The sequence below is a fragment of the Condylura cristata genome, unplaced genomic scaffold (genome assembly GCF_000260355.1).
Source record: "Condylura cristata isolate star-nosed mole 26May11 unplaced genomic scaffold, ConCri1.0 scaffold00001, whole genome shotgun sequence".
Classification (NCBI taxonomy): Eukaryota; Metazoa; Chordata; class Mammalia; order Eulipotyphla; family Talpidae; genus Condylura; species Condylura cristata.
Window position 1 is genome coordinate 71,901,938 of NW_004567102.1, and position 21,970 is coordinate 71,923,907.

General features: G+C 43.7%; 1 protein-coding gene across 2 annotated transcripts in view; it reads left to right on the plus strand.

Moving 5' to 3' along the window:
• ARFGEF3 (ARFGEF family member 3) overlaps positions 1-21,651 on the plus strand; it is a 123,132-nt gene extending 101,481 nt beyond the window's left edge. For both annotated transcript variants that reach the window (XM_004673891.2, XM_012721638.1), the window contains 10 exons: positions 2,923-3,026; positions 4,646-4,790; positions 7,696-7,824; positions 9,351-9,527; positions 10,542-10,656; positions 11,257-11,359; positions 11,582-11,713; positions 13,566-13,687; positions 16,745-17,960; positions 19,324-21,651. In XM_004673891.2, coding sequence (XP_004673948.1) covers positions 2,923-3,026; positions 4,646-4,790; positions 7,696-7,824; positions 9,351-9,527; positions 10,542-10,656; positions 11,257-11,359; positions 11,582-11,713; positions 13,566-13,687; positions 16,745-17,960; positions 19,324-19,515 — 2,435 coding nt within the window. In that variant the 3' untranslated portion in view covers positions 19,516-21,651. The remainder of the gene's footprint in view (positions 1-2,922; positions 3,027-4,645; positions 4,791-7,695; positions 7,825-9,350; positions 9,528-10,541; positions 10,657-11,256; positions 11,360-11,581; positions 11,714-13,565; positions 13,688-16,744; positions 17,961-19,323) is intronic.
• Positions 21,652-21,970: the final 319 nt, after the last annotated feature.

Sequence of the window (21,970 nt, forward strand, 5' to 3'; positions counted from 1 at the left end):
GGCTTAGCTGGGGCGCAGTGGAAGGCAGGGGCAGTTCACCAAAAGTTGGGAAGCAGCTTGAGTTTAAAGCTTTGAGATCCCACCATGGAGTGCTCGTCAACATGGACGCTGAGGACCTTTAAATGAGACTAGAAGATTCATAGTACTTGTTCATAGTCTTGCTAAATAATTGATGTTTCCTTTGCAAAGAAAACTGGGCAGCACAAAGTTAGGTGCCTCCACTCCTGTTCCCCTTGTTTTTGGGCCAGAATAGAGGATAGAGGCCAGAGGCCAGCCTGGTTAGGCTCTATGATTATATCTACTTCGAGATGCAGAGGACAGAGCTGGGGGACCAGGCAGCCCCTCACTTACCTACTTTGCATTCTGCGCTTCAAGAATGGGGGTTGGGAGGCAGGCTTGACCTCCAGCTCTCTAATCACTGGTTGGTCTCTCTGTGAGCATCCCCCAGCCAGGAGCCCCCCCAAACCCCTCACCCCCAGTCACCTCGTCAGAACAAAAGGCATTCCTGTCACCCAGGGGGCTCCCAGGGGTCAAAGAGCTCTGCTTCAGGAGGCAGGTGGGGACAGACTCCAAATCTTAGGACAAAAGATGCTCCCCTGCTCTTATCACTGAGGAACTAGCAAGGGGCTTAGGGCGCGGTGCCAGAACCAGGACAGAGACATTGATCTCTATATACACATACATGTTTTTCCTATTATTTCACAGTCCTGTGTTTCATTTGGAAAAACACCATTATTGGAACTGTGTTGTTTGCTGAACAGTGCTTGAATGCCTGTTCTGTGGGCTGGTGGCCTGCGCTTGCCCTGGGGATAACAGAGATAAATAAAACATGCTTCCTGCCGAGAAGCTGACAGCCTCTTCGGGGAAGCAGACACATAAATCAATAATTAAGATGAATACTTTAATAGAGGCTGGAAGAAAAAAGTCACTTAAGTTAAAACGAACATGCAGCTGAAGTGGGGTCATGCAGGCTACAAAAAGGAAGTGATGTTTGGACTTTGTGGAGTAAGGTGCAGGTTTACTTTTCTAAAATACAGAGCACGTTGGCAGGACCCACTAGCAGGACAGGGGTAGAGAGCTGGAGAGAAAGGAAGTGCCCAGCTGTGAAGAGCTTTCAGACCACCTCAGGGACTGTGGAGTGTGTGGGGCAGAGGGGTACAGTCACAGATCATACCAAAAGGCAGGTGCAGCAGGCCTGTCCCTCCAGGTAGGGCCAGGGGCTGCAGGCTGAGACCTGTGCAGCTGGTGCTTGGAGACAGTCGACAGGGTAGAATGTTGAGAGTGGTACCTGGGGCTTCCGAGTCCCAGGCAACTCAGAGGAGCAGCTGAGCTGATGGTTCCCCAAGAACAGATGTAACCGAGAATTAGACATCCAGGAGAGTGGGGTAATGTGAAGGAGAGGACAAAGGGATGAATTCCATCCTTGGGTATTTGGACACCTAGCAGTGTGTTAGAAACAGGAGATTTTAATCTTAGGGAAGGACTTGGGCCCTGAAAACGGAGGCAGAATTGTCAGTGTGCACATAGAGAATGTATAAGCAGAGTGGTTCTATTTTTTCTGAGTTACGTTTGTGTGTGGTTTCAGTGCAGCACAGCTTTGCTGGCGATTCACTGCCTCTGACTCCAGGGGGCGCCGTTTGCATAAACTTTGCTATTTAACGCCACAATGGTAGCAAATAATTTGAACGCTCACTATAATCAACAAGATTAAAAAATGCATTTAGTTTTAATTCCTACTTGATTATTTCAACATGAATTTGACCTTGTCTCTGTTTTTATATTGTTAGGTGATCTAAACCAGAGGGTGGAAAATTATGGCTTGCATGTCAAATCTGACCTAGTGAAAGGCTTTATAAAGTTTTATTAGAACACAGTGATGGGCATCTGTCTGTGGCTTTGTTGATGCCATAGCTCAGAATTGAGAAGTTGCAAAAAATAAAAGTTTGGCCTGCAAAGCCTATTACTCACTGAGCCTGTACCAAAAAAAAAAAAAAAAAAAAAAAAAAAAAAAAAAAACCAACGCCTGGTCTAAAACAAGAAATGTTTTTCTTAGGAAAGCACGTTTCTTTGCTTCTAAATTTTAGCTAATGCTAGTAATTATCTCTTTCAATCCACAATCCACAGGGAGGGCGCTAGTTGTTACAACTATAGACAACTAGGAACAACTACAGTACTGTGGAATGATTTTATTAGAAGTATAGAAATAGATTCATTGCGTGGAGAAGAAAAATGATAATTCTCAACTGCTATTTACTGTAGATACTGTTCTTTAGAGAAGTATGATCCTTGTTATATCTTCACTGTTCTTTAGAGAAGTATGATCTCTGTTATATCTCTAGGTAAGGACAAAAAGATAGACGTCATTTTAATTTAGTGATCTCCATCCCCAAACCTCAGATGTTTAGAGCTGCGGGGTCTTCAGTTAGTGCTGGGCACTGGCCGCAGTTGGGCTCCTTTTCCAGAGAGAGGGAGTCCAGTGCATCAGCCCAGTGACCCTTGTCCCGGGAGCATCCTGTGGCATCACCGCTTCCCAAGTCACAGCATCAGCAGCAGGGACCCGGACAGGTGGCTGATCCGTGTGCCCAGGTACAAAGGAACAGCATCCACCCACGAAAAGGATTGTGGCAGAATATGGAAAAGTGGTCATTTTTCCCTAGTGAAAGGGGAGTTACAAACAGAAGAATCACCCCAACAAGCCAGGTGCACAGTGCAGGCTCCACTATACACATTCAGGTGTGGGGGTGGGAGAAGAGGAGGAGAGTGGTGATGGAAAGGATTTTCCTCAGGGTTGTGCAACTGGGCTAATTTCTTCTTTTTCACTAGACATTTGGTGAATTAATGCTGAATGAATAAATAGGTCTTCTGTTGTAAGGGGGAAACCAGGGTGATTTTGTCTGTCTCTGTCTCCCTGTGCCGCTCTAGGGGAGGTAGACTGTAAAGAGATTGGAGACTGTGTCCCGGGACCTGGAGCCACGTCCCCAGACCTGTGCCTCCCTGCCCTGGACTACCTCAGGCGCTGCTCTCAGGTACAGGGAGCTCACTGTGATCCCCAGGCCCTGAGACAGGCCTCAGAAGATATTTGCAAAGCACACATGAAGCCCAGGAGAAATCCTTTCTGTTCTTCCTGAAGAAGTTGAGGTTTATATTTAGAGTAGAAACTTTGATCCCTAACCCTCCCATGAAGGAGAGGAAAAAAATAATGAAAATGTGATCGAAAACACAGTAAGATGGTGACATCCCTGAAACGTCTCATCTTTACAAAAATGCAGGAACTGCAGTGATCTCTGTATCTGTGGGGGGCAGTAAGGGGAGAGGTTTTGAGGTCACAGGGAATCTCCCTGATGGCGCCAAGAAGCACGGCAAGGGAACAAACCTAGAAAAGTAAAGCAGTGCTTATTTATCAAAGTGAACTGGGACCTTGGTTGTACGAAATCCAGTAATTGTCCTTATTCATGTGAACTGCCAGGGGAGCAGACACCACTCCCCGCACCGAAGCCCTTGCTCATCGAGGCTTCAGCCATACCCTGTGCCAGCAGTTTCCCCTTCCCTCTTGGGTGGCATCCCCAGCCTCTTCAGGACATCCTGACCTCTCTCACCTCCCACAGATGCCACCATTTCTGCTTGCTGCCTTCACACACACACACACACACACACGTGTCATGACCCCCGGCACCCTTCCCTCTGCCTGGTCCCAGCCACACTGGTTTTCGGTCCCTCCCACACACCTCATACATTACCACTTGGGGCCTTTGCTGTTCCCTCTGCCTGGAATTTTCTCCTATCATACCTGTTGGACACGCCTTACCCTCCAGCTCTCATTTAAAACATCACCTCCTTATACGGCCTCCACCTGAGTGTCAGCTCCCTGCCACCTTCCCCTCATACTCCCTCATTGTTTATTTTTTAATGTTTAATCGTTGTTTCATTTTTCCTGTGGCATTTATGTGAGAAATTATTATCGTGAAAGGATTGTCTCAGACTCACAGAAATTTTGTCAGTTTTACTCACAGCTGCTTGCCTGGTTTCTAGAACAGCAGGCACAATTCCAATTCATGAAGCTATAAGGATCCTTGGGAGCTTGTCCCAGGACGGGGGTCTCCAGGGTCCTGGAAACTAGTACTGAGCAAGGAGTAAAGGGCCCAGGCAGCTCATGTCCATCTCTCTTGCCTTCTCTCTCTCACCTCCCCACAGATGCCACCATTTCTGCTTGCTCGCACGCCCAGCCTGTGGTGGAGTCAGGGAGAGGGAATCAGTCTGGTTTCCCACTTACCTATAGACTTTCTTCTTAGGAATCCCCACAGGGCACTTTCTTCCACAGACAAAAATTCTTGGCACGTTTTGTGGTTTCCTTGGTAGGTTTATAAAAAAATCTATAAAACTCTCATGTAAATAAGATGCTGGGAAAATATCCACAGAGCTGTTTTCCTCTTTTTGTTGCCATGGACTGCTGTTATGCCTGCTTCATGGATAAATGCTTTTGTGAGCAACCTTGTGAACCCAAATCACAACTCAGTTTTGATTTTTCAAATGCTGAGAACTACTGATTTTCTCTCCTCCTGTTACTGCTGTGTAATTTTATTATTCTTTAGCCCTTAAAATGCAGCTTTTTCCAATGATAATTGCAATTTTTCTTTTTCTTTTTTAGTTATTGGCTAAAATCTACAAAATGCCCTTAAAGCCAATATTCCTTAGTGGAAGACTGGCTAGTTTGCCTCGAAGACTTCAGGAGCAGTCAGCCAGCAGTGAAGATGGAATTGAGTCGGTTCTGTCTGACTTTGATGATGACACAGGTAGTTAATTAACTGAACTACCAGGTTATTTAATGTGCTCATTGATGAGGCTTACGGCACGGCTAAACCAGCTGCAATAGCGTCTAAGAATGGCCTTCAGTTCTGATGGTATTGTTTGTAATTATGACAAAACAAGCCCACCTGAAGTTTCCATGGGCTCTCCAAAAACATCATTTTATACAGAGTGCCTCCACGCCCTCCGTTCTAGAGGGAGGCCTCCTTGTAAAGTGAGTGCTGCAGGTCCCATTAGAGTTTCTGACTGAATTCTCCTGAAGTTAGCAAATTGGAATGTGGTAAGTTGGCTGGTAATTGTCTTTAATGCCTTCTAGGAACCATAATCATTATGTAATTACTTCCTGCAGGACTATTTGATGAGAGATTGGGGGAATTAAGTCATCACTAAAGAGAGGCTCTATTTGTGACTAGTTTAACTGAAAACTCATTACAAGAATAATTTTAAAGAATGTGTTTCAAATTAGCTTCCATGCAATTTCCTGTGCACTGGAGTTCAATTTCTAGTAACTTGGGATAATTTCTAGATGTGGTAGGGTGTACTTATACCTGTTGTCTTCTGCCTCAGATGACCATGGGCTATTCTTAAATCTGGAAATGGAAATTATAGTCTTAAAGAGTTTTACTATGTGCACATAGGTTTCAAATCCATGCTAAAAAAAACTTTTGGGTTCTCTTGGCTGTTTTTTAATTTTTTGTGTTTTTTATTCTATTACAAACTCATTCATGGGGGCTTAGATGATTTATAGCTTTCCTTACAGAACAAAAGTAGTAAAACTTGACTAGTTAAGACAAATTTTAAGGAAACTATACAGAACAAGAACTATAGAAAAAAATATCTAAAATAGAGAACATTATAACTATTATATATTGGCTATATGATTCAGTAAGAATAATGTTTACTTAGTATCTTAAACCTCTGAGCTAGGCAATTATAAGCAGAAGCTCATGTTGCTTATCTTAATGTAGGCTTTAAAGCAATGGGAACAGGTTGTATGTGTTGTAGTGAACATTTCCTGTCACCCGCGCAATCATTAACCTATGTTTTTTAGGCAATGCAGCTTCTAATGAAAAAAATTCAGCCAAGGACCAACCTAAAATTCCCCACATTTTAAAGTCACTACAGATTTTGAAGTTATATATGAAGCTAACTATATCAGAGGGAAGAATAAAAGTAAAATCTTTAAGATATATTTGTAGATATTATCCCTCTGACTTCGAAAGGCCAAAAATACTCCCCCTCACACCCCATTTCAGACATATATCAAACGAGACCAAATAGTATAGTGGACCTTCTACTCCTCACCCAGCTTCAACTGCGGCTAATTTATAGCCCTTCTCAACTGTATACCTGCAAGTACATTGCTCACTCCCCAGCCACTTCATCCATTTCATATTATTTTAAAGAAAATCCCAGGCATTGTAGCTTTTCATTTATAACTGTTTCATTGTGTTCTCTAAAGATAACAAACACAACTATAATGTTATCACACCCCAAAATTAACAGTTTCTGAGTAACATAAACACCAGTCAGTGATAAAATTTCTAACCCTTCAGGATTCGCACAAGAATCACATTATAGGTTTGGCTGATAGGTTTCATAAGTTCTTTCTCAATACTCAGGTTCCCTCTCTCTTTTTTAACTGCTTTGTAGTGTATTTGTTGAAGAACTGAAGTCCTTTGTCCTATGGAGTTTTCCACCTAGGTTTGATTGGCTGCATTACCTGTAAACTTTGCTTGCCACACCTGCTGATTTCGTGAGGGTCTTAAGAATTTCTTGTCACCTGGTTTTATGATGTTTATTGTCCATGGGCTTGATGATTGCCTCCTACTTATGGAGGTATTAAAAACTACAGAAACTTTTTATAGAACTATTTAATAACCACAAATTTCTTATGCTTATCTTTTGCAGAAAAATTAGAAGTACTAAAATTCAAATGTAGGGTGGGCTTTTTTACATCCTAAGTCTTTTTCTATATGAAGTTAAAGAAACTTAAGCCCTCTCACTTCACATACTTCAGAGGACAGCCATCAGCCCTGTGTGTCAACATTCCTGCCTATGTCAATGACGAAGCAAGAATTGTTTGGACCACACACACAGAAAGACTCTTGTGCTTTTTGCCTTAATGTGCACTAGAAGTTAGTGTCCTTTTTTAGAACTGAAACTCGGAAGAGGGCTGTATATAATGCTCAGGGAAAATAAGCCTGTTGATACTCTGAGCAACATTTCCCCCACTATGAGTACTAATTTGTATATGTATATATATAATTGTGAGCTGTGCTGTGGACATGAAAATGAAAAGTGATTTATTAGATTGCCAAAAAACATGCAGATGTCAGATTCTTGAAAAAATGTGGCACTAGAAGAACAAAAAAAATTAACTAGAAGCAAAAGTTAACATCAGGAAACCTAGACATAATTATGCTTCTATTTTTATACCTAGAGCTAGGATTAGAAGTATATAGTTACTGCTTAATAGTTTGTCTTTGAACTGATGAAAGTTTTGGAAATAGACACAGAATTGAACAACACTGCCTGAAATTAATACCACTGAATTGTGGACATAACATTGTTTTAAATGACAGTTTTGATCCATGCAGATATACAATTTTGTTAAAGGATACTATCCTACCATCAACACCCAAGAAATCTGACAGTCATTTCACGTAATTTATGTACATATTTAAAGAGGAATAAGGACAAACTCTGAGCACTTTTTTTCTCTTTTGACTTTGTCAGAACATCTAAATCAAAAACTGTCTGGAGGGCTACCTTAGAGGGTGCTGGTTCACATTTATATAGCACTTCACATCCCCTAGGGCTATTTTATGTGCAATGCTGAGTTCTTGCAGGAAGTCTGTGTGATGTTTCTTGGAACTGTGTGGTTTCCAGGTCTGATAGAAGTCTGGATCATCCTGCTGGAGCAGCTGACAGCTGCTGTGTCCAACTGTCCCCGTCAGCACCAACCGCCGACCTTAGACTTACTCTTTGAGCTACTGAGAGATGTAACCAAAACACCTGGTAAATACTTCTGTGCCTGTCTTTGGGAGAGTTGTTATCACTGTTTTCAGAGAAGTATTTCTGTGTCTACCTGTTTCACTGCTGTAACCCCAAACCTAGCACAAAGCATCATGCATAATGGATGCTCAGTTTGGTGTGTTAGAGCCTCACAACAGCTTGACATTAAGTGGAATAACAGGGGCAAGTGGCTGTGGATTCAGGGCCTCCATCAGCCAGTGTGCTTTGTTATTTCTGTGATTCCAGCTTCCCTCTCTGACTGGATTTCACATACTCTGGGCCCCAGTAAGAACAGTAGGGCTCAACCAGCCTCCCACTGACAAAGGCAGCAACATCCTGATTATAAAAGACACTTTGTGATCACCTGATACTTTGATAGTACAGGAAAAGAATGGTCCTTTGGAACAAATTAATCAAGGTTAGTATGCAAACATATTTTTCTCAAGATCAGAAAAATGTTACAAAAGGTTGAGTTTTCACTGAGAATCAAAACCACAATGAAACCACTAGTTAATGCCAGTGTAATAAGAGGAGATTTTATTCAACACAAACTGCTCCCATATTCAGAGTGGAAAGCTTTCCATCTACAAGTAACTTTTGAATTAACTAGATGCCCCTATTTTCTTGGTCAGTACCATTTTCTCTTTTTACATTACTACTAACTGAAGAACATTTAACCTAATAATCACTCTCCTAGAAATCTATCATCAAAAGAATTAACAGTCGTGAAGACAAGTTTTCTATATATGTTTGCAGAATATATTGAATACCAAAAGTATTTTGAACATCTAAATGGTCTAATTACATTCTGATAAAAAACATGTAAACATTGCGAATACTACTTAAAAACATGAACAACTTTTTACAAGGTATTTTAGAGCCTATTGAGTATAGTCTCAGCTTTATGAAATGGTATGCATTTATAAATACCCATGCATTCAAGAAGTACTCGAAGTAAATCCATAGAAGCAGGTTTATCTGTCTGGATAAGTTTTTTTTTTCCTTTGTATTGTCATGGGTTTTCTATGTTTATTATAAAAAGGGTTTGCTATTATAATCGGGGTTTTTTAAATCCATCAGCATTGGAATTGATAAGTCAACTGCTCCATAGACATTAAGTGGAATAACAGGGGCAAGTGGAATAATTAGTGGCAATAAAAGGGGGGGTCTGAACTGTTGACACAGAATGATCTCTAACACTTTGTTAAATGGCAAGAAAAAAATCACTATGGCTCACTCAGGATTACATTAGCTGATGTATATGAAAGCAATAAAAAGTTCTGTTTATATAAATATATGCATCTAAGTCTTTCAAATATAAGTACATGTACCTGTAATTTCACATCTGGAGACTAAGGGATTGACCACCAGATGTTCCCAAGTCAGCAGTGATTTTTTTTCCTTGCACCTTCGAGAGAGAATAGAGAGCTTCAAAGCAGATTGGCGATGCCAAGTGATAGCAAAGAGCATTCCTTTCGTTACAGGGGAGATGCTGGGGTCGCAGTGGTCATCCTGACCTTGTTTTTCAGGACCAGGATTTGGCATCTATGCAGTTGTTCACCTTCTCCTTCCTGTGATGTCCCTTTGGCTCCGTCGCAGCCATAAAGACCATTCTTACTGGGATGTAGCTTCTGCCAACTTCAAGCACGCCATTGGCCTGTCCTGTGAGCTGGTGGTGGAACACATTCAAAGCTTCATCCACTCAGGTATCTGTAGGTCAGACTAGTTCTCAGTAGGCAGCTTGACCAAAATGGCTTAGTAAGGACCTAATGCAAACACCAGTACATGGTTTTTGTCCTGAGCGCTTTTAGAATAGAATCACACAATCAGTACTAACCTTCTAACAGTAAATTATCAAAGAGGTCACTGGTACCTAGTTGTCTTATGCAAAATTATCCAGTAGCAGTGTAACTAAAAATAAAGTACCTAATAGGCCCAGGCTATCTGGGCATTAGAGGGGAAGCAGTGCCTTACATGTCTGTTATCTACTCAGAGGATCGTAGCTGGGGGAGAGAGGCGGCTTATTGTTCTTCTGCACCTGGCAGGCTAAATAGAGGAGATGCGAGAAGCACCTAATGTCTGGCACTTATAAAAAGATCTGTGAGTGTGTGGTAGACCGAATGTCAGCTGTGATACTAATGCAGTAACAGCGTGAAAGACAGCGCACCCTCGAGACTCTCACCCTGAAGGTTATAAAGAAAAGGGAAAGGCATGCTGACGGATACAGGGAGAAGTAAAGGGGCTCCCTTGTTGGAGAGGCTGGAGAAACTAATGAGAATGTCTGCTCCTAGGGAAAACCAGAAACCAAAGTGAACAGTAATTAGAGAAGAGGGTCTTTCTCCAGGTCAGCGATGAGTATGACCTGGAGATAGATATTCTAGGCCATTGCTTTACACAGGAGGGACGCTTGAGAATTCTCTTGAACATTGTTTCTGGGGCAGGAAAAGACATATTTTCCTTGACTTGGACAGTGTTATAGGATATATGTTCTGTTTAGGTATTTGTACCTACTTAAACTAGAAATTCATGAAATAGTAGACTTATATTAGGATAAATTCAAAAATGTTTTAATGAGGCATGGTTTTCCTCATTCCTTTCTTTCCCCCAGACACATATAGATCTTTTCAGTCACTGTTTTCCTTTGCAGTAGATGTCATTTACAATTAAGTCGAGTGACTTGATTTTACTTTACTCAAATCTTGACTTGACTTCTCCCTTAGACATCAGGTATGAGGGCCTGATCAACACCATGCTGAAGGACCTCTTCGAGTTACTGGTGGCTTGTGTGGCCAAGCCCACAGAAACCATCTCCAGAGTGGGCTGCTCCTGCATTAGGTGAGAAAAGGGGCCCCGGCTCTCCATAAAACTGGAATTGTTATGGAATCCAGGGAATTAAATAACCACTTAATAGTAGCAACCTATGTCTTAGATGCTTTTATAAGTAAAAATGACAGTTGATATTCGTTTCATTCTTGTAGCAGGCATTATACAAGGTACTCTGTCTGCAGCCATGAATGGCAGGTCCCTATTCCAGGCCATGTCAGATTCCTGTAAGTACAGATGCCCAGAAAGGTCAGGAGGTGTGAGATGGCCTGGAGGGCTTGCTGCAGTAGAGACTCATATCCCCCAGGGGAGGTCAGCTTGGATTGTGGCGAACAGCTTGAGCCAAATGGTGATAAGAACAGGTGGCATGAAGTAGGCTTCCACTGTCTGCTACACATCAGATAAGCCAGTATTCGCATTTAGTCTTAATAGGGCTCCACTGAAGTTTTAATATAAAATCACATAGGAAACAGTACTTTGAGCATGGGCTACTAGCTGGACAGAGGGCATAAATGAAAGAACAGCAAGACTTGCAAGGAAACGGGGCTGCTAGCAGCCTAGGTTTTGTAGCTCTAAGAGTCAAGACTTCTGTCCTGTTTCTCCTCTCGGCAGATACGTCCTGGTGACAGCAGGCCCTGTGTTCACGGAGGAAATGTGGAGGCTGGCCTGCTGCGCGCTGCAGGATGCCTTCTCTGCCACACTGAAGCCAGTGAAGGTAAATTCTGGGAGGCGAGGGCTCCAGCAGCCTGCTGCCTCATCACACTGGGGGCATGTGTCCTGCCCTCCTCCTCACAGCAGGCACTCTTACCTGGAATATTGCCCATGGTGAGAAAGCAGCTGCTGGATCAGTACTGTTGTGCCAGACCCAGTGGCAAGGTCAGGTCCTGGAGCCGTGAGTCCAGACGCACCCACTGACGGCCTGCTGTGCTTCCCTTAGGATCTGCTGGGCTGCTTCCACAGCGGCACCGAGAGCTTCAGTGGAGAAGGCTGCCAGGTGAGGGTGGCAGCACCCTCCTCCTCCCCCAGTGCCGAGGCCGAATACTGGCGCATCCGAGCCATGGCTCAGCAGGTAAGGTTGGTGCTCACCCGGCTTGAGACACAGCTCAGGGTCTTTCCTGAAGGTCTCAGCACACTCCGTTTCCTTCCTTTCACGAGGGACATATACCTCCTGGCTCATACCTTCTGCTGCTCTCTTCACTAGGACGGACCTCAATCTCTACCCATCAACAGTCATTCTCCTCTCCACCACATACATAAGCGGACTCGCTCGGATTGCTTATAGTCTAGTTATTTGCACAAACCTTGTTACTGCCAGGCTATAAGTGCCTGTGGATGGCAAGCTGATTTTCTTCCCCCTTATGCTTCCATAGAGAGCTTCATACATCTGAGGGGACCTTCACTGTTCAGCTGTACTTACCCATATAGGACTCGCATGTGCCAGTGACGGTCTTCTTGAGCGTCAGAGGTCACAAGTTAGAAGCACAAGAGGCAGCCTCTGCGCACTTGCCTTGGCACTCTGCCTGGCGCAAGGCGTACAGAGGAGGCACTTTAAGTGCTGGTGTCAGTGAGTTGCACGAGCTGTACCTCCAAGAAAGCCTGTTCATTTTAGCTCTGAAGTTCACATATCTCCTAACCATGCTGTTCATAGAGAGAAAAAACAAATCCCCAAAAGTCATTGGCTAAACGCCGTCATGCAGTAGCAACACATACAGATGCAGAGGGTAATCTGCACATGTGTAAAATACGCAGCTTTTGAAACAGAGATTTCAGGGTAGTATTCAGAAGGCTCCCCTGCCATAAGGCGTACTCACTTGCTTAGCAAAATGTTCCCTCGGCACACTGGTAACTCAGGCTGTGCTGTGGGTGTGAACACAGCCACCTTCCTGTCGAGGAGTTTCCAGACCAGGTTGGTTCCTGGAGGTTTCCTCACTACAGAGAGTGGGCAAAGACCTTCCACTTTCAGCTTCTCACATCACCTGCGGAGCACATGGCACCCTGGGACAGGTACTTCTACCTGTCAGGAAGGGAGAGAACAACATCCGTCTCCAGTCCTCAGAGGCTGGGACAAAAGAAGTGATGTCAGGCTGTAACGAGGAGCCACTTCCCAATGACAAGGCCACTGTGGCCATCAAGTACAGCCAGGAACCCTTGCGGAGAAGCTGTGAGGGTGGCCCCCAAAGGTAGCTTTGGCCACACCTGGCTGGGTGAGGACTCTTCCTGGCACATCGCAAGGGGTGGAGAATGTCAGTGGGAGCCTCTTCTACAGGACCTCATTGGTGGAGAAGAATAGCTGAGATCATTTACTTCTTAGTAGTTCTCAAACCTTTACTCACTCTGAAAATAGTCCACTATTCACTAATCTGATTATTCTTACAAAATCTCGGGGGAAAGAGCTCCCCTAAAATACTTTATTTCTGAAGGGAAGTGGCGAAGGGAACGTGCAGACGTTTGCAGCAGAGCGCTGGAGTGGCCTGCTTCCTGTGGCCACTCCTGACTACCTCGGGTATCCCAACAGAGTCCCTATTTCTCATTCCTGTGTTGCATAGACTACGATTCCAAACAAATGTCAGAATCAGAGCAGGTCATTTTACAAATATAGCCCTTCTTTATTTACTTTTAATTAATATTAAATGTCAGTACTTGCTATTTGAATAGTAATAAATTATGTGGCAGAAGTAGTTGTGTTACTGGTAGCAGCAGCTTATGTTGAGTATTTACTCTCCTACCCTAATGACCTGTCTATGTACTACACATGTTAATTCACTTAACTCTCAGCAAACATACCAAGTAAGAAACCACTTCCTTCCTTGCTTTACAGGTAAGAAACTGAGTGGACAGTGTCAGGGCCCTCTAGCGGAGCCCTGGTGGACTCTGGGCATGGAGGGTGAAGTTCTGACCTGTGCCTTTGTTTTCTGGTGCAGGTGTTTATGTTGGACACCCAGTGTTCACCAAAGACTCCAAACAACTTCGATCATGCTCAGTCCTGTCAGCTCATTATTGAGCTTCCTCCTGATGAGAAGCCAAATGGACACACCAAGAAAAGGTAAGCGCAAGGTTCAACATGTAGGGAGCTTGTTCATAGGCCAGTATTTAGTCCCAGTTCTGCTCATTGTCCTCCAATTGCCCAGAATACTTAAACGTTTGTGGAGTTTTCAGCAAAGATATTCATTAAAGGCTATCAGTACCTTAGCCAGATTTCCCGCACTTCTCACGTATGAGTTGTCTAGAACTGTCACATAGCCAAGTACCACAGGCTGAGTGGCATAGACAGCAGATCCTTTCCCACCATTATGGAAGGGAGAGGCTGAGGTCACGTCAGCAGAGAAGGGCCCTTCCCCTGCAGCTGCCTGTGTCCTAATCTCTTATGAGGATACCGGCCGTGCTGGGGAAGACCCATCTTAACTACATCATCCGACTATTTTTTTGAGAGACCTTTTCTAGAAAGACTGTCAAATCCGAGGTAATGTGGGTTAGGATTCAACATAGGAATTTGGAGCTGGGGGTTAAACACTATTCCTCCATCTATAGCATCATGTATGTAATTTTTTTAAAAAAACAGCTAATTTGAGGCATGATTCATTTTGTTTCCATGTGCGAAACAAAGTTCTTATGAGCATACGGTGATCAAGAGACAGAGGAGATGTGCCGCAAGAGACCTGCCTCCTTGTCAATACGAGCCACCATTAGGAAAGCGCTTCCTCGTGTTGGAGATGAAGGCAGAGACTGAGGTTCCTGTCTTTAGGCTTCTAGCACACGGACAGGAGGGTGAGAACTGGAGGCCCGTATGTGAGGCAGTGGTTAGCCGTCTCCACTCCCATTTAGAGAGACTGGTTCACTCATCAAAACCATTTAGTATGCTCATAGCAATTTGATTAAAAACCTAGAAATTATAAAGCTTTATCAATAGTCCCCATTACTCTCTGCCACCAAGCCTGGTTTTAAAACATTAGTCATCTTCATATTTTTTGTGTACTATTTCAAATTTTTGATTAAAATTTCCTATATAGTTTCAGTTCCCTTTGACAGGAAAATCAACTATTCCTACATTATTGGCTTAAAATGTATTCCATAGATAATAGAAAACCCTGAGCCAAAAAATACTCCCCAATAGAAGCTGTCAACCAAATGTGTATTTTGCAATCTTGGATTTAGAGGAAATTCTTAATTTAGCACAAGGTGTGGCAGGAGAGGAGTTTGACCTGAGTCAAGTTTGTCCATAGATTGGTGAGATATATTTTTTTCAATGTGGGAAGACCTATGAGAATCTAAGTTAAAACCAGGTTGCAATATTAAAGAAAAATCTGGACTCCTCTAGGTTGTGCTGACATTACATAATCCACATAGGCTTCATCAGAGCATTAAATTACAAATAGTCTGATACTGACATGCAGATAATTCTCACTTAAGCAGGGAAGGAAGACATCAGTCACTTCCTTCAAGGGTCTGCTGACCAAGAAGTTGAAACACTTGGATATCAATTTAGGATTTTTCTGAGTTTGATACTTTCTGTATATGCTGCTTCCTCATTTTCTTGTTGCTGCATCATCTTTAGCTGTATCCTAAAGCATCAAACAGAATATTTTAGAGTACTTCACATGATGTTTTGTCTGCCATAACTGGAGGCTAGCAAAAGACTTTCCCTCTCTCAGGAAAGGTAACAGAAGCTGCCAGTAGAGGCTGGTGAGACTCACCCTCTAGTTGTGCTTCCTCCAGCAGGACCATTTCCCAAACAGAATCCACCCTCCGGTGGGGAAGTTCAGGCAGCCGCCCAGCTGGTGTTCTGGGGTCTTTTTTAGAACCTTAGGGCTACTTTTACCAGGTATTTTCCTAGGGACAAGAAAATAAGATACTGCCCCTTCCCTGGAGGACTTGGGATGCAGGGGGAAGAGAGGCAGGAAATAGGTTTGAGTCTTCCATGAAAGAATTTCTTTCCCTAGGCTTGTGAAGCACTAGAACAAATTGGTGGCTCTCTGGGCCCTCTTTTCCATAAGATAAACTCGAAATGCATTCCTGAGTAACTTGTCAGAAATTACTTAAGTAGAAGTAGGGAGTTATTTAATAGTGTCTACTGGAATGATGAAAATGGTCTAGAAATAGAGAGTAGCGATTGCCCAATTTTGTGCTCTGCTATTGTACTTTTTGAAATGGTTAAAACAATATCATATATACTTCCACACTTTGTTAGGTGGCTGTCTGACAACTTTTTGTTACTCATCCCAGCACTGCACAAAAAAATAAACATTTCAATGTAGGCAAGGATTTTTGTTCTTTTCCACTAAAATTAAAAAAAAACTTTTCCTGCTATATTACAAGGTTTTAGCTATACACATGAGAATAAAGCATTAGCTAAGAGCAATGAAAAACACGTGAAATCATAAATCTCAAACCACTTTGGTGAATTAAAATGCTCAGTCAATGTAATACCTCGAGTTGAAGTTGTTCTCTGAGTCCAACCAAATCAAAGGGCCTAAATCACCAAATATTTGAGCTTTCACTTCTCAGGCTGTCTTATCTGGCCTGTGCCTAGTACCCAGGTTTACTTTAGAGGCTTTGAGTTAAAATTAACAGTGCAAACAATTAGCCTGTAATGCCACTGGCATTAGTAATGTTCACTGTTTGGCTCTGTCTCCCATGGTAGAAGCATTGAAGTCTTTATATATCTATATGTACACATAGACACATTAACATTTAGTCCTAGAAAACTGGTTTGGCCCCTGGAAAACAAAACTCCAGGAGTATTGCTCAAAAAGAAAAAAAAAACTGGATTTAATAAACTAAAGGATAGAGGAAAAGGCCAACTGAAATGACTAGAATACAACAAATTGTAACATGAATTACGACTCAATTCTGAAAGAAAATGTCAGAACAGTTTCATAAAACTATGTATTTCCTAAAGCATGTTAATTATGGTTAATTCAAGCCATCATAATTTATACCAACTTAACAGCTCGTAGAATTTAAACTATCAGGAATTCCATTCATTGTGATTAAGGAAGACATGAACTCTGCACGTACCATTCTGAAGTGTGTAACGTCTGAATCTCATCTAACTGGTAGAAGGCAGAAAATTACTAATCAACCCCTTTGCTTTCACCTCAAGTGTTTCTTTCAGGGAAATTGTGGTGAGCTTACTATCTCATCAGGTGTTACTCCAGAACTTATATGACATCCTGTTAGAAGAGTTTGTCAAAGGGCCCTCTCCTGGAGAGGAGAAGACTGTCCAAGCGCCAGAAACCAAGCTGGCTGGCTTCCTCAGATACATCTCCATGCAGAACCTGGCGGTCATCTTTGACCTGCTGCTGGACTCGTACAGGACAGCCAGGGAGTTTGACACCAGCCCCGGCTTGAAGTGCTTGCTGAAGAAAGTGTCTGGCATCGGGGGTGCCGCCAACCTCTACCGCCAGTCCGCCATGAGCTTCAACATTTATTTCCACGCGCTGGTCTGTGCTGTCCTCACCAATCAGGAGACCATCACTGCCGAGCAGGTGAAGAAGGTCCTCTTTGAGGACGATGAGAGAAGCACAGACTCGTCCCAGCAGTGTTCGTCAGAAGACGAAGACATCTTTGAGGAGACGGCGCAGGTGAGTCCCCCTCGCGGCAAGGAGAAGCGGCAGTGGAGGGCTCGCATGCCCTCTCTGAGCGTGCAGCCCATCAGCAACGCAGACTGGGTGTGGCTGGTCAAGAGGCTGCACAAGCTGTGCATGGAGCTCTGCAACAACTACATCCAGATGCACCTGGACCTGGAGAACAGCCTGGAGGAGGCGCCCATCTTCAAGAGCGATCCGTTCTTCATCCTCCCCTCCTTCCAGTCGGAGTCCTCCACCCCGTCCACTGGCGGGTTCTCGGGCAAAGACACCCCCTCTGAAGATGACCGAAGCCAAGCGCGGGACCACCTGGGCGAGTCTCTGAGCCTGAGGACTGGCAGCGGGGAGATGCTGCCTCCCAGCCCCAAGGTGGAGAAGAAGGAGCCCGGCCGCAAGAAGGAGTGGTGGGAGAACGCGGGTAACAAGATCTACACCATGGCTGCCGACAAGACCATTGCCAAGCTGATGACGGAATACAAGAAGAGGAAGCAGCAGCACAACCTGCCCGCCTTCCCCAAAGAGGGCAAAGTGGAGAAGAAGGGGGAGCCGCTGGGCCCCAGGGGCCAGCACTCCCCGCTGCCGCAGCGGCCCCAGCACCTGGTGGACCAGGCTCAGATGCGGCACTCCTTCAGCGCCGGCCCCGAGCTGCTGCGGCAGGACAAGCGGCCTCGCTCGGGCTCCACCGGGAGCTCCCTGAGCGTCTCCGTGCGAGATGCCGAAGCCCAGATCCAGGTGGGTGCCAGCAGGACACCCCCCTCACACTCCCTCCGACCAGGCACAGTGGACAAAGCTGACAGCTCACCTCCCAGGTCTGGGCGGCCCCGGGGGGAGCGGCAGGACCGCGCTGTCGGTGATCCATGAGAACGGAAACTCCCTCCTCGTGGTTGCAGGGACTATTTTCATGAGTTGGTCAGAAGAAGGTAAAGCCTGGAGAGTAGGTAGACTTTAGTTTGCAGTCAGTCATTTGAGAGCATTGAAGAGATTCTCCAGTTAGGAAGCATTATATAAAAAGGCAGAGTGCATGTTATGAATGCATAGCGATGAGTTGTTTTTATCTCGTGTTTCTGACCTCCTAAAGTTTCTTGTAGTTTAGAGGGCTTGCAGGATTCCTGTTGATTTAACCTATTAGTATTTCTATTCTATGGTCCATCAAAAAGATGATCTGGGGGGCCTCCCTGGTGGCACAAGGGATTAAGTCTAAGCTCTATCCACCTATCGGCAGCCACCGGAGTTTGATCCTCACCCAGGGAACAGCAGACCTCTCCTGTCTCACCTGCTGCTCCCTTCAACAGTGTATTTCAATAGGACCAGCCTGTTCTGTTCCCTACTCTGTCTCTGGTGAATCCTTACCACCCCACACACCTCTGGCCTATAGCCCCAGCGCTTGGATGCATAAATAAATAAATCTGAAGAGAATATCTGGAGAACCCTTAAAAATCATCTGAAAGTCTTTTGACATTTAATGCAGTTTTTTTCCTCTGAAATTGTAGACACCTGTCATGAGCAGAATTATCTTGGGCTAGATGTGCAAAAGTAGCCAGTCAAACTGAGAAGTATGGCTATTCTGTAACAGGTGACAGATATCTTCAATGCTGTTCCTACTCAGATTTGCTTATGATTTTTAATGATTGATTTATGCATACAGAACTGGGGTACAGGCCAGAGGTTCGAGGATTCACCAGAGACAGAGTGGGGAGCAGCAGGCAGGTCAGAGAGGTCTATCGCGCCATGTGGATCACCTCTGGGGCAGGGATCAAACTCATGCGGAAGTGGCTTTAGCTTCTTAGTGCTGTGCTTTAACCCGCTGCGCCACTCGGGAGAGCCCAATTTGTTTATGATAAATTTAGATATTCCAAATTTTCTGAGCATGGTAGTTTAAATTTCAAATGGCATAGGATAGTCTTGTTATAAGTTTTTATAAATCTAAGCAATAGATATTACGTCATTTGTAAAGCTGAAAATAAGATATTTCTAATGCTCTGAGTCCGATTCCTTATATGTATGCGAGCTTAAGTGACAATATATGGTAGCCATTACTTCATCACACCTGGGAATGCAGAGAAAACTGACATTTTTCTTAAATCCTTTGTCCTAGGCCTGGACCAACATGGTGCTAACAGTTCTTAATCAGATTCAGATCCTCCCTGACCAGACCTTCATGGCCCTGCAGCCAGCAGTGTTCCCGTGCATCAGCCAACTGACCTGTCACGTGACTGACATCAGAGTGCGCCAGGCGGTGAGAGAGTGGCTGGGCAGAGTGGGCCGTGTCTATGACATCATTGTGTAGATGCCCCACACCAGGACGAAATGCAGCACAAGGAAACAGCAGTGAGAGCAAGTGGTCCCCTGGTAGCCTTGTCACCACCACGGAAACCTGTGTCCCAGTCAGCTGCTCCCAAACTAATCAGCCATTGGCACAGACCTGGATACCCAACTTGTATCTAATAACGCAGATGCTACTCTGGTTTCACGCATTATTTCAAGAGTCCAGTACATTCCTTAAAGTGTTTCTAAGTCTTGAAGTTTAATTCCCAGTGCATTTGCCTGCAGCATTAGGGTCACTTTCAGCACAACTGCTAAAAAGAAAGACCCACTGTTAAATGCAGCTGATAGATAAGCATGCAGAAACCCAGTACCAGGTATCAGTCGTTGGAGCAGATTTAAATTATAATTATGGGTTTGGCGGGCAAGAAAAGCTAGATAAATATATTCTTCGGTGTCATAATCAAGAAAGGTAGGAATTCCTCTGTAAAATGCTTCACAACATTTCAAAAGTATTCTTAAATTGTTGAGATTTTTCTGGTTGGCACTTGCCAACTTCATATACGTCGTTATGAACTTACTCTGTTCATAACAATGGTTATGCCTCTGTTTCCCTACTTCTGAAGGAAGAAAATTCTTTCCTGGCATGGTTTTGAGTCTGCGGTGTGATCGCCTTTGACACACTGTACCCAGTGAATGTTCCAGATACTGCATGGGGGTGAGAGACTGAGCAGCCACTTGAGCTGACCCGCTGGTCTTTGCTTTTGCTCCCAAGGCCAAAAAGGAAAGAAAATGGTGCCTTACTCCCTTGTTGCACAGACATTTCTATGGTCCACAGTTAACTAAACATAGTATTTGGTTTTTAAAAAGAAACAGAACATTAAAATGCAGCTCATTTTATATCAGTACCCTTGGAGGAAAGGAACTCAGATCTCCATCCAGTGAGCAGTCTTCTCAGGGAAGGGGCAGGAGGTGTGGGGTAGGGAAAGCCGGAAGGGGTGGGAAAGGTATTTCGATGAAATCAATTTTAGTCTTAAGATATTTTACAACATCACTAAATTATGGTATCAGCTATAAAAGCTCTCGTCTCAGAAGACTAAAGGAGGAGGCACAAAATAAAGCATAGGAAATTAATTTTTTTAACAGTTTAAAATATTTCTCCTTACTGGCAGGTGAATTTACCCTACATCTGTGGTCTCTTATTTTAAGTGGATTTTCCCCCAAAAGATGACTAGAAAATGAATTCTGTTATTTATGGTATTGTAATAAATAAAATGATTGAAAGTTTTCAGCCCTCACACATACGTTGTAGAAAGTAGTTAGTTGATATGATCTATATTATAGTTTTTCCAGCCCCTAAGATGTATTCATAACAAAATGTGTCATCTTTAAAAAATAAAGCATCAACTCATCAATATTGAATTAAGGACTTACAGCTGACAGTTTTATTCAGTGCTGATATTTGTAAACAGTGTCTTGAGAATTATGTAAGTATCCACAAGAGTGAGTGGAAATTGTTTCTAAGCTGCCGTGGAAGGCAGAGTTGTGATTTATCGAGGCAATCTTAACAGGACCTTATCATTCAGTATGCCATTTAGAAGTCACTACCACAGAGAGTCAGTTTCTCAAAACATTCTCGCCTTCCATTTTAACTCACTAAACAATATTAAATAATAATTCAAGATTAGAAACAGCTCAACTGTTCAATGAGTTGTTTGGGGATAACAATGAACTGCATTCTGTTCTCTGGAATTTTAAACTTTGTCACTTTAACAAAAAGGCCACCATGATGGTTTTGCTTTTGTAACTTGAATTTGAGGCACAGGACTCCTCAGGGGGCCTGTGGGAACAGTTGCAGTGAAGAAGAATATCAAATCAGTAACTACATTCTTTCTGTTCATAGGTGTCCGCTCCTTTTTTTTTTTAAGTATAAAAATCCAGAGATCAGTTTCAGATGTATGAAGATCATGTCCCAGCAGTTAGCTGTCTCGAAATCAAAATTCATTCCATTATAGGACCCACGACTAGTTTTTTAAAACACCTTTATTCCAAATGGTCTAAACACTGCCCTAGAGCCAGCCTGAGGTCACTATGTTGGGAGAAGGCTCACAGCTCTGTCCTTGTAACTGTGAGAGGGCTGGGTCCCTTTCTTCCCTCCCCCACCCCCGCCACCTCCCCGGAGGCCCACAGTGAACCTCCCTTCATGACATACTCTGATTCACATCCATGCCAGATTTCAGCCAGAAAATGAGCTAAGTCACAGTGATGCTTCTAAGAAGTATTTGCAGTTGTCAAAACAGACATTGCCTGATACAAATAATGTCAACAAACTAGGACTCATGTCCAGAGAAGCGGAGGAGGAGATTATTAGGAACACATGGTGGCCCTCTTCCTGCACAGTCTTGGAAGGTGCCAGGTGTTTCTCTCCACACTCATGGCAACAGAGACCAAGGTCAAGACCACCTTTGCAGTTGGAACAG